This window comes from Pseudophryne corroboree, chromosome 9 (assembly GCF_028390025.1).
Source record: "Pseudophryne corroboree isolate aPseCor3 chromosome 9, aPseCor3.hap2, whole genome shotgun sequence".
Taxonomy (NCBI): domain Eukaryota; kingdom Metazoa; phylum Chordata; class Amphibia; order Anura; family Myobatrachidae; genus Pseudophryne; species Pseudophryne corroboree.
Genome location: NC_086452.1, coordinates 177,688,352 through 177,706,071, shown reverse-complemented (window position 1 = coordinate 177,706,071; position 17,720 = coordinate 177,688,352). Strand labels below are relative to the sequence as shown.

The 17,720-nt window shown below is 46.6% G+C and overlaps 1 protein-coding gene across 1 annotated transcript in view; it reads right to left on the bottom strand.

Annotated features, from left to right (window-relative positions):
• Positions 1-17,720, bottom strand: part of ANKRD45 (ankyrin repeat domain 45) — a 334,109-nt gene that overhangs the window by 295,162 nt on the left and 21,227 nt on the right. The window contains exon 2 of the mRNA XM_063939970.1: positions 9,366-9,665. Coding sequence (XP_063796040.1) covers positions 9,366-9,615 — 250 coding nt within the window. The 5' untranslated portion in view covers positions 9,616-9,665. The remainder of the gene's footprint in view (positions 1-9,365; positions 9,666-17,720) is intronic.

Sequence of the window (17,720 nt, the reverse complement as noted above, 5' to 3'; positions counted from 1 at the left end):
GACTCGTTCCGTTTGTCCATTCATTTGGGGATGATAAGCGGAGGAAAACTTAAGTTTAATCTGTAGAGTCGAACAGAGGGCTTTCCAAAACCTTGCGGTGAACTGTACCCCACGATCAGAGACTATTTCCTGTGGCAACCCATGCAATCGAAAATGTTCTTGGATGAACAGTAGAGCTAGTTTCGGGGCTGTTGGTTGACCAGTCAAAGGAACGAAGTGTGCCATCTTCGAAAAACGGTCGACGATTACCCAAACGGTGTTGCAACCCTTGGAATGGGGCAAGTCAGTGATGAAGTCCATGGAAATATGAGACCAGGGTTTCATAGGAATGGACAGAGAACGAAGCAACCCAGCAGGAGGTAAACGGGGAGATTTATGCTGTGTACACTGGGGACAGGAATTAACGTAATCCTGTACATCCTTCCTCATGGAGTCCCACCAGTAAGATCTTTGCAGAAACTTGTACATCTTCTGGGCGCCTCGATGACCGGAGAATTTGGAGATATGGGCCCACTGAAGTATCCTCGACCGGAATTTGACCGGTACGGACATTCTTCCAGGAAGAGGACCTGGAGTAGTCGAGGCAGCAGAGACAGAAATTGGATTTAAAATTAAACTCCGTTCAAAGGAATCCTCATCATCTGTGGGAGTTTGTGAACGGGACAGTGCATCCGCTTTGGTATTGAAAGTCCCGGCTCGGTATTTGATAATGAAAGAAAATCGAGTGAAGAAGAGTGCCCATCTAGCTTGGCGAGGATTCAAACACTGTGCGGTTTTGATATACAACAAATTTTTGTGATCAGTGTAAATGGTAGTCACATGTTTGGCCCCCTCTAAGAGATATCTCCACTCTTCCAAGGCAGATTTAATCGCCAAGAGTTCCTGGTCTCCAATAGTGTAATTCCGTTCAGCTGGAGAGAATTTACGAGAGTGAAAGCCGCACGGATGTAATTTCTTATCTGAGGCATACTGAGAGAGAACGGCTCCAACTCCGACCGAGGATGCGTCGACTTCTAGGAAGAAAGGTTCCTCGAAATTTGGTTGTTGGAGTACTGGAGCGGACATAAAAGCTGATTTCAAGTGGGAAAAGGCCTCTATGGCTTCGGGAGACCACAACCCCGGGTTGGAACCCTTTCTCGTTAGGGCGGTAATGGGTGAAACAATGGTGGAGAAACCTCTAATGAAATTTCTATAATAGTTCGCAAAACCCAGGAACCTTTGTATTGCTTTCAAGGAGAGTGGCTGTGCCCAGTCCCGAATGGCAGAGAGTTTCTCCGGATCCATGCGAAGCTCCTTCCCCGAGATAATATAACCGAGGAACGGTATTGATGTTACTTCAAAAGTACACTTGGACATCTTGGCATAGAGATGATTCTCACGTAGACGGCGGAGTACCTCTTTGACTTGTAATCTGTGTTCAGCAAGGTCTTTTGAAAAAATCAGGATGTCATCCAAATACACCACGACACTTAGGTATAACATGTCTCGGAATATTTAGTTGACGAATCCCTGGAAGACAGCAGGAGCATTGCTAAGACCGAACGGCATCACCAGGTACTCATAATGCCCATCCCGGGTATTGAAGGCGGTCTTCCATTCATCTCCCTCTCTGATGCGTATAAGGTTATAGGCCCCCCTCAAATCGAGCTTGGAAAAAACATGGGCACCACGAACTCTATCAAATAACTCTGTGATTAGAGGCAAGGGGTATTTATTTTTGATGGTAATATCATTTAAGCCGCGGTAATCGATACATGGTCTTAACCCTCCGTCCTTTTTTTTCACGAAGAAAAAGCCCGCTCCAGCCGGGGAAGTAGAGGGGCGGATGAATCCCTTGTGAAGATTGGTTTTGATATAGTCAGACATAGCCTGTGTCTCTGGGAGAGACAGAGGATAAATGCGACCCGAGGCGGCATTTTTCCAGGGATAAGGTCAATGGGGCAGTCCCAAGCTCTATGGGGTGGTAACTGGTCGGCTGCTTGTTCCGAAAACACATCTCTAAATTCTTGGTATGCCTCTGGAATAGGTTCCTCCTCCGCCTTAGAAGAAACACGAAGCGGACAAACAGGGGTGAGACAGATAACGTGACAAAAAGAACCCCAAGACCGAATCTGTGCGGTCTTCCAATCGATATGGGGATTGTGACTTTTGAGCAAGGTATTCCGAGAACTAGATCGTGATGCATTTCCGGGATCACCAGGAACTCCAAGTATTCTTGATGTAGAGCCCCGACCTGTAGTTTAACTGGAACCGTGCGTTCTGTTATGATACCCTTGGATATCCTAGTACCATTGATGGCTGTCAAGGAAATAGGCCGTTCGATGGACCGTACTTCCAAATTCAGGCTTTGAACACAGAGGGAAGAAACAAAATTCCCCGCAGCTCCAGAGTCCAACAGGGCTTCAAAAGACTTGGAAGTGGCCTTGGTGATTAACGTTACAGGAAGCAAACAGTCCGAAGTGGGAGAAGATTTGGTCGTAACCTCCAACTTGACTCCTCCGGAACAAGCTAGGCCTTCTCGTTTCCCGGACGGGATTTGCAGGACTTGATGAAGTGACCCGCAGCTCCGCAGTACAGGCAGAGCTTACCCTCATGACGACGTTGCCGCTCCTCCGGGGACAATCGGGATCGGTTAATCTGCATGGGTTCGTCTGGACTTGGACCCACCGCTTGCCTTGCAGGAGGAAGCCGGAACCTAGAACGATCCGATCGACTACGTTCTCCTCCACGTTCCTGCATCCGGAGATCTACCTTGACACAGAGGGAGATCAATTCCTCTAAAGAACCCGGAAGCTCTCGAGTGACCAACTCGTCCTTCAGGCGATCAGAAAGACCGTTCCAGAAAGCAGCTCTCAGAACTTCCAACGAAGTTCAGAGGCAATGGTTTGGAAATGAACCACATACTGACCCACGGATCGGGAGCCTTGACGGATGCGGAGTAAGTCAGAAGAGGCCGAGGTCATCCTGCCGGGCTCGTCAAAAATTCGTCGAAAAGACGTGATGAATTCGGAGTAATTGGAAACCAGTGAATCAGAACGTTCCCATAATGGAGACACCCAGTCGAAGGCAGATCCTTCCAGCAGAGAAATAATATATGCTACCTTGGACCGGTCTGTAGGAAAGTTGTGAGCTAGTAGCTCGAAATGTACCTCGCATTGGTTTAAGAAACCACGACAATTCTTAGGATTCCCATTGTAACGGGATGGCGTAGGCAGCTGAAGGCGTGGAGTGGCACCGGCCGATGGTTGGACATTGCTGGAGGTGGCAAGTGGTGCAGCTACCGGAACTGGTGCCGGAATTACTGAGGCTAGAGACGCCTGAATCTGATCCAGACGTCCGGACAACTCCTGGAGGTACTGCATCACCTGACCTTGTGCCGCTTCCTGACTTTGTATACGGGAAGCCAGGTCCTGGATGGCACCTGAGTCCGTGTTCCGATTCCCCGGGTCCATGGGGCCTGAGTATACTATCACTGACCTGGTTTGAGGAGGTTGTGGACTCTGGGTTTCTTCCGATGACCGGGAAGTGGAACCGCAACTGGGCCGCAGCAGAGATGGACGGATGTAAGTCTTCCTCATGCAGGATCTGATCGGCGGACAAGAGGCACGTGCGGACGCTGAAGGTCTCCTGAAAGAGAGAACTTGACAGGTGCTGGTAAATCACGAAGGTGCTGGGAGGCACGGAGGTGCTTGGAGGCACGGAGGTGCTTGGAGGCACGGAGGTGCTTGGAGGCACGGAGGTGCTGGAGGCACGGAAGTGCTTGGAGGCACGGAGGTGCTTGGAGGCACGGAGGTGCTTGGAGGCACGGAAGTGCTTGGAGGCACGGAGGTGCTTAGAGGCACGGAGGTGCTTGGAGGCACGGAGGTACTTGGAGGCACGGAGGTGCTGGAGGCACGGAGGTGCTTGGAGACACGGAGGTGCTGGAGGCACGGAGATGCTGGAGGCACGGAGGTGCTTGGAGACACGGAGGTGCTGGAGGCACGGAAGTGCTTGGAGGCACGGAGGTGCTTGGAGGCACGGAGGTGCTTGGAGGCACGGAGGTGCTTGGAGGCACGGAGGTACTTGGAGGCACGGAGGTGCTGGAGGCACGGAGGTGCTTGGAGACACGGAGGTGCTTGGAGACACGGAGGTGCTGGAGGCACGGAAGTGCTCGGAGGCACGGAGATGCTGGAGGCACGGAGGTGCTTAGAGGCACGGAGGTGCTTGGAGGCACGGAGGTACTTGGAGGCACGGATGTGCTGGAGGCACGGAGCACTGGAGATCACAGGTACAGTTTGAACGATGATACTCAGGCGCCGGAGCACTGCCCGGCGTCTGAATTTAAACTTCCCGCCAGAGCCTGATTGGAGGACGGACCGATGACGTCACCCGCAGCTCCCGAGGACGTCGGACGTGGAGGCCTGCTAGACGGAGCGCCGGACGCCGGGGACCCGCCAGCGAGGACGGCCGCACGGAGACCCAGCGCGCCCGGAGAGGTAAGTATGAAGACCGCGGCGCCGTGACACTCCTCAGCTTGTGCCTTTGCACATCTGATTACCTTCTTAGTCTCCTTCTGTCTAACAAGATATATATCTTTGTCTTCATTATTTTGTGTCTGCTTATATTTCCTAAAAGCCATCTTTTTTTATTTCACAATATTTGCTACTTCTTTTGCAAACCACACTGGCTTCCTTTTCCTTGTGTTTTTCCTAACACTTTTGATACAAAGGTCTGTTGCCTTTAATATTGCACTTTTTAATGTTTCCCACCTCTCCTGCACTGCTTTCAAGTTCCTCCACTCTGCCAAAGAATTGCTTACACATTTTCCCATCCCTACAAAATCAGCCTTCCTAAAATCCAACACCTTTGTTTTTGTATGTGATAAGTCAGTCACTGTCTTTATGCTGAACCATACTGCTTGAAGATCACTGGATCCCAGGTTTTCACCCACTTTTATGTCCGATATTCTGTCTCCATTTGTAAGTATTAAGTCTAATATTGCGTCTTTCCAAGTGGGCTCCCTCACCAATTGGTAGAGGGATGCTCCCTGAAGGGAATTTAAAATGTCTCTACCTCTAGTGGAACTAGCAACAGTTTACATCAGGAAGATTAAACTCTCCCATGATTATTACCTCTCCTTTTAATGCCATTTTAGTTCTGTCCTGCAAAAGGTTCTTGTCCAGTTCTTCTTCCTGTCCTGGTGGCCTGTATATCACGCCAATACGAATAATCGACTTCTTCCCTGTTTCTTTGGTCACCTTTGTATTAAGGTAGTATTTATGCTTTTTTTTACATACACACAGATACTGGGCGCTTGTCCACAGAGCTCACAATCTTACACACATATCTCACAGATACTGAGCCTTCACCATCCCCAGAGCTTACAATCAAATATTGAACATGTCATCACACATACCTAAAACTAGCACGCAGGATTTACAATCTAACACATGTGCCATAGACCTTCTAAACTCTTGTCCATCGGTTTACAATCTAACATCAGTATAATCCAAGGTCTCACTGATACTTGTATCTTGTTTTAAGAGCTGACAATCACATGTCGCTCTCTCCCCACCTTGTTATTCCATTACACAGGTACCTTCAGAGAAACCTCACCTACAACTTGCCACCTAGTATGTATCACACATCCCCAAAATCATATAACATGATGCAAAATTCAGAATTAAGGGGCATATTCATTATCACTAAATTTTCATAATTTTATCAAATTACCAGTCTCAGCTATCCTGCAGGTCCGTCCTCCACCTTCTAAAATATTATTATCTGCAGTTAGGGGCAGCCCGCAGGGGGAAAGGGGGTTTCAGCTCAGCTCTGGAGTCTGCAGCTAAGAAGAAGTCCTTATGGACGCCTAAGCTGCAAGGGGAGAAATATGACTTTTCCGAAAAACTGCTTCTCAAAAATAGGCATGATGAATACTGGAAAAAAACTTTGAAATGATAGGGTGAAAATTGAAAACTAAAAATTCTCATTTCACAATTTTTTCATGATGAATATGCCCCATAGTGTGCTGGTTCCTTGCCCGCAGAGCTTGCAATTTCAGAGATTGCCTTCTTACCTGGGAGAGGCGGGGAGCTAAGACGGGGGCCCCCCATAGCAGCGGCTCCGTGATCTCAAAAATCTCTTCTCTGCTGCCGGAGCGGGGCATGAGATGTCAGAGCTCCTTCCCACTAAACCAGCGCTGGGACTTTAGTTTGACTGCAGAGCTCAGACTCTCGTCTGATTAGAAGCAGCCCTGTCACACAATCACGCGGGCTGCCTTCACGGAACCGAGGGTAACAACAGCTCAACTGCCCCTGGTACGCTGGTGGTGTGGCAGCGCTTGGTGTGGCATCACACTTCATGATGCTGCACAACACGAAGGAGGAGCCGGGAAACTGTGAGGCGCAGCGAGGGCTCATGAAGCCTTCTACTGCACCACCAATTTAACCAGTGTTGCCAGCATTTGAAGAACCCCGTGCGGAGTCAGTTTTCAGCTGGATGGCAGGGGGAGAGATCAGTTGCGGTGCGAGTGTGCGGGACCTCAAGTGGCCGCTGGCAGCAGGGGCTGAAGCTCCATCCACCCCATTGTTAACCCAGCCCTAGCTAGTACCCTGTACATGCTGTATGGGGAGCTGTGCTGCGAGCATCAATGTACGCAGACACATCTGTATATAGAACAGTAATGCTGACATACACATAGTATACATAGAATATATATATATATATATATATATATATATACATAGATAGATAGATAGATAGATAGATAGATAGATAGATAGATATACTATACATAGTATACATGCATAGGATGCAGTCAGCATACCGATGTTCGGGATGTCGGCAATTAGAATGAAGATGCCGGTACCCCAACATTGGTCGGAAAGCTGGTGTTGGGATCCCGACATAGCTAAAAATGCTGGTGCTGGAATCCCGACTGCGGGCTCCCCAAACGTAAGTATGGCAAGGCTTCTTGGATCAGGCTGTAGGAAGGCGGGGGGAGGTTTAGACTGTGGGGGGAGGGGGTTTAGGGTTGGGCTTCGGGGGAGAGGTTAGGTTTAACCTGCAGGGGGAAGGTTAGGATTAGGCTGCTTGGGGTTAGGTTTAGGCTGCAGGGGGAGGGGTGTTAGGCACCAATGGGGAGGGTTAGGGTAAGGCTGTGGGGGTAGAGAGGATGTTAGCTTTAGGCTACGGGTAGGGGGGTTAGGTTTAGGCTGCGGGGGAGGGTTAGGCTGCGGAGAGGGGGTGTTAGGCATCACAGGGGAGGATTAGGGTTAGGCTATTGGTGGGGGGGTTAGGTTTAGGCAACAATGGGGAGGGTTAGGGTCAGGCTGCGGGAAGGGAGGGTTGGGGGGGAAGTAGATGAGTGTTAGTATACTTACCTTGCAGGTGTCAGGTTCTTGCACGTAGGAATGCTGCTGTCGGTATTCTGACCGCTGGCATCCCAAACGACGGGCTCCCGATACCATCTACACATGCATTTATAGCATATAGTATACAATATATATATTATACTGTATATATATTTATACATAAAGCACATAGAATACACAAACATAATATACATATATATGCAGAGTACATATTGTATGCATAGTATAGAGATATCTGTACACATACTGCAATAGAGCAGGGAGGGTGTTACAGGAGGTGCTGCTACTGTACATCCAGAGGATAGAGATGGAACTTGTAGGTTTTCGTGAGGGGGGTCACTCTTATAAAAGTGATTATCCTGTACAGTACTATACACATTTATAGTGTGTGTGTGTGTGTGTGTGTGTGTGTGTGTGTGTGTGTGTGTGTGTGTGTGTGTGTGACACACTGACAGTTGACTTACATCTCTCCTCCTGTGTTGAGCTGCCTGCTGCAAAATCATCATTCAGCCTGCTCTCCGAGTGCTTGGTGTGTGGGGGTCGGGTGTCTGTGCTGTCATTGGCTGAGTGACTGTGTGTGATGTGTCACTCAGCCAATAGGAGCACAGCAGACACTGCTGAGGAGTTCCTGCACTGATCAGGAATCTCCTCAGTGTTACAGCAGAGCGCAGCACAGCCTCAGCAGCTGGAGTAGTGAGTCCCGTATACAGCTTGTCACCGGTCACCAGCCCGACCCTGTCTTAGCCACGCCCCGATAGTGGGAGGAGTTACAGAGCAGGCGGTCTATCTGGGATTAACCGAGTGTGACTGTGAGACATCAATAACTTTGGATGGGACAGGGGGTGGGGCTATGGACCGATCCGGGGACAAAGCCTCAGGAGGATTCAGGACTGAGCCGGCAGATTTTCAGACTTCCGTGGTTGGAACTTTGGCCAGTCGATTTGGGGTCCTGTGGGCCTATGTTTAATGGGGGCCTGGAGCTGCAGCTCCATCCGCCCCATTATTAATCCGTCCCTGCAAACAGTGTGTCAGGATGTCGTCTGGGCAGCAATTGTTGTGCCCCATTGGTCTTGCATCCTTGTCAGTGGCACTGGTCACACACCCCTTGTTACAGCCATGCCATTACAGCATACTTGCCTACTCTCCCGGAACCTGTGGGAGACTCATAATTTCCTTGTGAAGTGGGCAGAATGGGGGGATTAATACAGATGTGTCCTCATGCATCTTGCCTGAATACGCCACACAGCGGGAGATGCCTGGGTCCCGTGCAACTCTGTTAGCGTCAGGCGTCTTTTTTTTGCAGAAAATGCATCTTATTCGCATCACTAGACATTACTGATTAAAATGATATGCGGCATGCCTATATTCTGTGTGCATCTGTGGCCATATCTGCATATGAATTGGTACGCTACAGATTTCTAGGGAACAATGTAGCGCAGATACAGCCAGGGTCGCACAAAGAATATAGGCATACCGCATATCATTTTAATCAGCATAAGCTGCTTGTATGTCCCTTTTGCTTCGCTTTGTGAATAAGAAACACTTTAATGGAAAAAGTCATGCAAAAATATGCCACGGCATGGCGTGACTAGAATGGCTGTTTATCGTGCAAGGAGGCTAAATGTATGTGGACACATCATACAGGAAATTTGTGGTCCTCAATGAGGGGACAGGGCCCAGTGACACATTTCTATGGAAACGCGTCATTTTGGACCCACTTTTATGCAAATATGCGCTAATAGCTGCATTTTTGCCATGAAGGGACGGGACCTAATGACCCAGCAAGCCCAGCTTCGCCTCTGTTGCCACCCACCTGCATCTACTCTCCAGGCTTCTCCAGGAGAGGAAACTATTAAAGTAGGGAAGTACGCATTAAGGATGAGAATTTTATTGAATATCCTTATTAAGCATACATTTTGCTTAAATTATAAAGATAAAGGTGAAAAGATCAAATATGTGATACATATCTATCTAAACTGCATACATACTAAAGAACCAATAAAGAATATTTACCTCGAGCTGTTTGTTGATTAATATTTGCTCCATATTTAGCCAATTCTTTCACAACTTCAGTGCGACCAAGAATGCAGGCTACAAATAGGGGGTTCCTCCCAAGTAGATCTTCCTCTAGAAGCAGCTTGTTTCCTCGCTCATGTTGAACATCAGCTGGATCTTCAAAGATGGACTGTAGGCCTTGCACATTTCCTTCCAGTGCACACAGAAGAACTGGACTGGCCTGGTTTAAATTGTTCAAGCAAGCCATCTAATTATCCTTTTTTGTATTTCCAGTGAACTCCGCAATATTCCACTTCACTAAGGAAAAATATAAACATTTAACGTGATTAGGTTCACTTTTAAGGATTAGGAAAGAAAACCAACATTTTATCACATTTTAGCCTCTCTAGTTGTGTTGTGTAAAATATTTTTTTTGTGATTGTGTGTGTGTGTGGGGTGTGGGGGGGGGCAGATAGATAGATAGATAGATTGATAGATAGATAGATAGATAGACAGATGTATCTGGCACTCGCTATAATGTAAAAAAGCTTGCCCTGTTGCCCTCTGCTTCATACCAGTCCCGACACGGGATAATTCATACATATATTCAATATTCTCTGGCAATCAGGGATGCAAAGTATGACATAACCAACATGTCTACCGTCAACGTTTCAATGTAATTTCAAGGTCTCGATAAAAATATTTTGAGTATGTGTATGCTATATACATAACTGGCAATAAATAGGAAATAAATATATATATATTCTATATAATAAAAGCCAAGTCTGCTCCTCACCTCTGTTATGTGCACTGCCAGCCACTAGAGACCGCCACACGGACCAAATTATTCCTTTGTATGCTGGATAATGACACAGCTCAAAGTGAAACTAATACTGCAGGGAGATGTTATAACCTCCTTGTCTGCTGCTGGTAATATTAAATATACTGATCTGACTGCTTCACACTTGACTGCATACAGACAGAGGGGGCTGGGGAGAGAGGCTGGGGGTAGGGGCAGATAGGGACTGGGGGGTGGAGAGTGGGGTAGGGGCAGATAGGGACTGGGGTGAAAGAAAGCGGGCAGGAGGGTTGGGGCAGATACAGAGCCGGATTAAGGCTTCGGGGGGCCCGGGGTACTTAAAATAAGGGGGCCCTAAGGTCTAAAATTAAAATCAGAATATATATATATATATATATATATATGTAAATGACACACACTGTAAAATTTGAACTAGGGGAGGATCAGGTAGCTTGGATATATTATCTTCTACGTATATAGATAGATATATACATATACACACACAGATATATAAACATACCTATATACATTCTGTATATTAACACACAAATGCATATATATATATATATATATATATACATACATATACACATATAAGAACATTGACTTCACATTTTTCTGACATGAAAAAAAGTTAATGCAGCCTGAACAGGTGGAGAGCTTGTTCTACTCTCCTCCGTCGGGTACAACAACCTCCACCCGCGCCGAGGCAGTGCAGGCCCGGGATCCCGCCTCCTTCTTCCCCTGCAGCCTGCGCTTCAACCAGTCATGGAACCGCAGGCTGCAGATTCCCTCATCATTGGACAACGGAGCCGTCGTTCGGCTCAGCTGCCCAGTAAAAGTCTGCAGCGCTGGGAGCAGCTGCTTGATGGCTGTCAGTGGGCCGGGGTGAGCAGGGAGCGCAGATCGGATCGGTAATAGAGATACGATCTGCGGTGGGCAGCGGAGGTCCATCTCACAGCGTGGGGTACTTCTCCCCAGAACCCCCGCCCCCCCCCCCCATATTCCGGCTCTGGGCAGATAGGGACTAGGGAGAGAGGGGGAGTAGGGGTAGATAGAGCATCTGGAAGGGGTTAAGTTAGATAGGGACTGAGGAGAGAGTGGAGTGGTAGGGGCAGGTAGAGATAGGGGAGAGAGAGATGCAGGTTTTTTTCAATATAGTCACCTCTGTATGACACGGACACACACACACACACACACACACACACACACACAGATACACACACTCCCTATGTACACTGCATCCCCAACCATATACTGCCTCTATATAAACTGCACCACCATCATCTTCCATATTCTGCACCCCCACCATATACTACCCTATATGCACAGTCACACTGCACCCCCATACCCCTCCTTATAGTGCCCCTTATACACAGGACACCCCATCCTCCATATACTGCTCCGGCCATATACCGCATACTCTGCACCCCCTCCTCCATATACTATGCTGCAACCCCAGGTTACCTGCCATCCTAGGACTTAGCAACAAGTAGCAGCAGTAACCAGGAAACGGATGCAGGAACCACCAGACGGTGACATGTGTGGCCATGCAAATAAGAAAAAATAGTAAAGCGAGTTCTCTTGGCGCAAAAGCTGCCTGTACACTTCTAATGTCAAGAATAAATGTCACCACATTTATGAAACACAAATATACACACAAAAAGTAGACAATAGAATGCGTCCTAGGCGCTTACAAGGTGACTAAACAAAAAATAATGTATACAATACGTTCTTTTGAAAGAAGGGTGATCTCGAAGTTGATTCACTCAACGGGGAAGAATTGTGATTTCATCCAGTAACAACATTACGTAGTTATCGGTACATGTAGAAAAAAATAATAATGACATACAATGTGTGATATTGTTTAAAGATTCGATGTTCACAAGAAATATAGACAAATGGTATATTTGGTATGTTTTATGGATAATAGGGATCTTGTGATGTCTTGCGTACCCCACTCACACTGGAATAAGTGTCGATGTGTCCATAAAGGTATCTTTTAAATAGTGGTAGGCACAACTTTCAGGTTATCAGACATCAATTTGAAGTGAACTAATCAAGCACAGGCGTACCCCAAACTCACACAGAAGGTATGGTGGACACTCCTTGAAAGGTATCTTTGTATTAGATATAGATGAAGCGTACCCCAACTCACACTGGAACTGGACGATCTGCTCCTATCAAGGTATCTTTATTCAATCGTGGAGCTCCTATCCAAACTTTGATGGTTTGGCTCGATAGCTCACAAATATGCAGAAAAAAGAACACAATGGCGGACAATGTGTAGTATTATTGTTGCAATTCCGAGTGCACCAATTGAGAGGCACTGTTATCTTGGTGAATAATAGTGGATAGCCAATATCTCGCATAGCCCACTAACACCACAGGATTTAGATGGTGATGTGCCCGTGAAGATATTCTTTACATTACAGTGTATCCAAAATATAATAATTCACCCAGGCGTACCAAACTCACAAGAAATACATGTCAGACACTCCTATCAAGGTATCTTTACACCAAATTTCTTAGAAGTAGGCGTACCCAAACTCACGTTGGAAGGGTACGGATGAATCCTATCAAGGTATCTTTAGCACTGGTGTGGTTACCCGGTCTTTTAAAGATTTCATCAATCAGTGCATGACAATGAGGGGAATCTGGTAATATTCACTGATGCCAATGATGCCAATGCGTGATTATATCCAAGAAATTAAAAAATGTACGGTAGTATAAAAAAAGTTTTTAATCCATTCCAGAAAGAAAGTTTAAAAAATGCATAAAATACATGAAAAATACATAAAAAAAATCTTAAAAATCAAAACACCGTGAAAAAATAAAAATAAAAATTCTTTCTCTATCGAGAAGAATCCTTCCAAGAAAGAATATGGAATAAGGCTACTCACAGTCCAGATAATGTCGACGCGTTTCGGTCAGTGGACCTTTGTCAAGACATATCTGGACTGTGAGGAGACTAGGTATTTATGAGGCCCCCTGCCTATCTGTGAGTAACAGGAAGTGAGGCAATTGATTAGCCAACTTCCGTTTCCATACTTGTATTAATTAAATCAGAAATGTCCAAAATACATTAAATGTAGGTTAAACACTAAGAATTCTAGAATATTACTAAGGCGGAATACATGTAGTCCGTATACTGTTTGTGAAAAGTCCGTTTCCAGAGCGTCCTAGTTGCCGCGCTTGGCCTTCTGGGAATCGTAGTCTTCCTATACAGCTGTAGTGTCCATGTATGGTCTTTCCGCCGGAACCGGAAGCGGAAATGACATCTCGGCCGCTCGGACCAGCGGAAAAGCGCCAGGCATTGTGGATCTTGTGGTTTAACATCTCGGTTTTAGTTGAAAGCGAATTTCTTAACAATAAACAAAATAAAGTGCAAAATCAATGTACACGATCAATATTCATGTTAATAATCCAGAACACAGATGAAATTACTGTTTTGTGTTATATATTAGTAATGAGCCTTTTTATTGAAACATCACTATGGTTATTATTCCCCCTTAATTGATGCAAATAATACTGCAAAATATATTACAATAATAGAGATGTTCCTATTAGTAGTAGAAGTGATTTCTGATTGTTCCACCCCTAGGTGAAAAAATCCTTCTCACAAGTCTGCCAATCATATACAGTATAAAACAAATTTTCCTTTTTATGTGAAAGGGGTGCTGCTGATATGTACATTACATTTTTTATACTACCGTACATTTTTGAATTTCTTGGATATAATCACGCATTGGCATCAGTGAATATTACCAGATTCCCCTCATTGTCATGCACTGATTGATGAAATCTTTAAAAGACCGGGTAACCACACCAGTGCTAAAGATACCTTGATAGGATTCATCCGTACCCTTCCAACGTGAGTTTGGGTACGCCTACTTCTAAGAAATTTGGTGTAAAGATACCTTGATAGGAGTGTCTGACATGTATTTCTTGTGAGTTTGGTACGCCTGGGTGAATTATTATATTTTGGATACACTGTAATGTAAAGAATATCTTCACGGGCACATCACCATCTAAATCCTGTGGTGTTAGTGGGGTATGCGAGATATTGGCTATCCACTATTATTCACCAAGATAACAGTGCCTCTCAATTGGTGCACTCGGAATTGCAACAATAATACTACACATTGTCCGCCATTGTGTTCTTTTTTCTGCATATTTGTGAGCTATCGAGTCAAACCATCAAAGTTTGGATAGGAGCTCCACGATTGAATAAAGATACCTTGATAGGAGCAGATCATCCAGTTCCAATGTGAGTTGGGGTACGCTTCATCTATATCTAACACAAAGATACCTTTCAAGGAGTGTCCACCATACCTTCTGTGTGAGTTTGGGGTACGCCTGTGCTTGATTAGTTCACTTCAAATTGATGTCTGATAACCTGAAAGTTGTGCCTACCACTATTTAAAAGATACCTTTATGGACACATCGACACTTATTCCAGTGTGAGTGGGGTACGCAAGACATCACAAGATCCCTATTATCCATAAAACATACCAAATATACCATTTGTCTATATTTCTTGTGAACATCGAATCTTTAAACAATATCACACATTGTATGTCATTATTATTTTTTTCTACATGTACCGATAACTACGTAATGTTGTTACTGGATGAAATCACAATTCTTCCCTGTTGAGTGAATCAACTTCGAGATCACCCTTCTTTCAAAGGAACGTATTGTATACATTATTTTTTGTTTAGTCACCTTGTAAGCGCTTAGGACGCATTCTATTGTCTACTTTTTGTGTGTATACATGTGTGGCCATGGCCACTTATCGGTGGGGGCAGAAGGTGAATCAGTCTGGCAGGAAGAAGCGAGACCCTGTGTTAGCTGAGCAGTGTGGTGACGAGGAGGAGGAGGGGTCGGTGCTGGGGCTGCAGATTATGTGGGTGAGAAGGCAGATACCCTTCTCAGTTGCTTTATATATATACTGCACGCTAACAGAGGGGCTCGCCTCTCCCACACCCCGCACAGGTCATGAACAGATCCATCCAGCCAGCTGCTGGTGACTACTGGTGTCCTCTACCCCTCAGACTGCCCGGGAGCTGTGTGGGGACTGGTGAGCTTACACGTGCCAGTACTGGTGTATATAGTGCAGCATAATTATTGTTAAAGAGTGGAGTACTCCGCGGTCTGTCTCCGTTCCAGCGCTAGAGGCAGATTCCCTGCTCTAGAGTTTACCCTCTAGTGTCAGCTCAATGCGGGAGGAGGTGCCTGATGTACACTGTCCGGGCGGGACCATGCACTTCCTCTGCAGTTCTTCCTGGGAGAAACAAACTGCACGGACGCGCAGCTTCTGCTCTCCTGTATAGTGCGATCTTGTCTGCCCGTAGCCGCACCCTATATATGTGTAACTGCTGTGAGGTTGCTGTACTGCATTACCAGATTATTGTGAGTTCCTGCTGCTGCAGAACCTCTTCTGTATACAACAAACTCTTACCTCTGTTATCTAAATAAACCTCCATTCTGGCTAAGTGCCATTATGTGGACTAACATCCATATCCAACACCGCAACACTCTGCTAACAATTATAGCCTGCCCATTACAGATAAACAGCATCTATATTTATAACGGGTTAACGCTACACACACCAGTGACGTGTGGTGAGGTCAGACAGAGCCTTTCCTAAGGTATACACCAGAGTTTTGACTATATAAAGTATATGAAAGTCCCAGCAGCAGGACTTCCTGAAACCCGGCAGCTCCTGTGTTAGTAGCGACCGCCCTCCTAATATAGGGGGTAATTCCAAGTTGATCGCAGCAGGAAAGTTTTTAGCAGTTGGGCAAAACCATGTGCACTGCAGGGGAGGCAAATATAACATGTGCAGAGAGAGTTAGATTTGGGTGGGGTGTGTTCAAACTGAAATCTAAATTGCAGTGTAAAAATAAAGCAGCCAGTATTTACCCTGCACAGAAACGAAATAACCCACCCAAATCTAACTCTCTCTGCAAATGTTATATCTGCCTCCCCTGCAGTGCACATGGTTTTGCCCAATTGCTAACAAACTTGCTGCTGCGATCAACTCAGAATTACCCACATAATCCGGCCCTGGTGAGCAGCATATTCTGTGTGGAACAGGAGGGATCCACCAGCACAAAGAAGAAAAGGAGTGTGTAACACATAGAGGTTGCCCTTTGCACAGAGCCAGGTGAGGCTGGCCGCTGGAGGACAGTCAGATAGTCCAGGTGTGGCTGCAGAGGAAGTCAGCCTAGAAGACTGCTGCAGTCAGGAGGGACTGCTTATGGAGACAGAGCCCAGCTGGGGCTGCAGTCAAAAGTCAAGCAGGCCAAGTGGCCAGGATTCTACCTGCAGGGAGACCTCTAAACTTTGACTCTGATCTGTGGAGCTGTGGCAGCTAACCAAACACCAGGTTGGAGCCTGCGTATGTTACATGCAAGGAAGCAGGACTGAGACTTTGTGTGAAAAGCCAGAGACCAAGGCCCTCATTCCGAGTTGTTAGCTCGCTAGCTGCTTTTAGCAGCCGTGCAAACGCTAAGCCGCCGCCCTCTGGGAGTGTATCTTAGCTTAGCAGAAGTGCGAACGAAAAGTTCGCAGCACTGCTACAAAAAAAGATTGTGCAGTTTCTGAGCAGCTCGAGACTTACTCCTAGCTTGCGATCACTTCAGACTGTTTAGTTCCTGTTTTGACGTCATGAACTCGCCCTGCGTTCGGCCAGCCACGCCTGCGTTTCCCCAGGCACGCCCGCGTTTGTATCTGACACGCCTGCGTTTTTATACACACTCCCCGAAAACGGCCAGTTACCACCCAGGAACACCCACTTCCTGTCAATCACTCTGCGGCCAGCAGTGCGATTGAAAAGCGTCGGTAGACCTTGTGTGAAACTGCATCGGCTGTTGTGAAAGTACCTCGCGCGTGCGCATTGCGCCCCATACGCAGAACTGCCGCTTTTTTACCTAATTGCTGCGCTGTGAACGAAAACAGCTAGCGATCAACTCGGAATGACCCCCCAATTGAGGCCAGGCTATCTAGAGACAGGTCTCTAAAGACTTAGGGGCCGATTTATCACCATCCGCATCTGATGATGCAGATGACAGGTGATAATATTGGCCAAACTCACAATGCGGCAATTGAGAACATAGCATGGATGTATCAATTATCACATGCAGGGACAGAGCTTGCGAGAAAGCTCTACAGCATCATCAGAATATTTATTGTAAAAAAATATCCAAATGTCCTGCTGAGCATGCGCCGCCGTCCGTCGATGCTGCCGCTACCAGGACCCCCCCGTCGCGATTACCCATATGCCGCAAACAGCCCTCCCCCTGTGGATTTATACTTACCAGTTCCAGGAGCTGCTTCTAGGAGGCTGCCGGGCGCCGGATCCTGCCTCTGTACTGTATCCCCGGTGCTGTAAAGTGAGCTGCCGCTTTCCAGCGTCACTTTACTGCAAAGGGGTCAGAGCGCAGTACATGGAGGACCCAGTGCTCGGCAGCGCTCACAGGAGCACCAATCCCCGCCTCCTGGGACTGGTAAGTATGACATTTTTTAAAAACTTTTTATTTTAAAAGTGATCAGCTTGTGTGTCCATT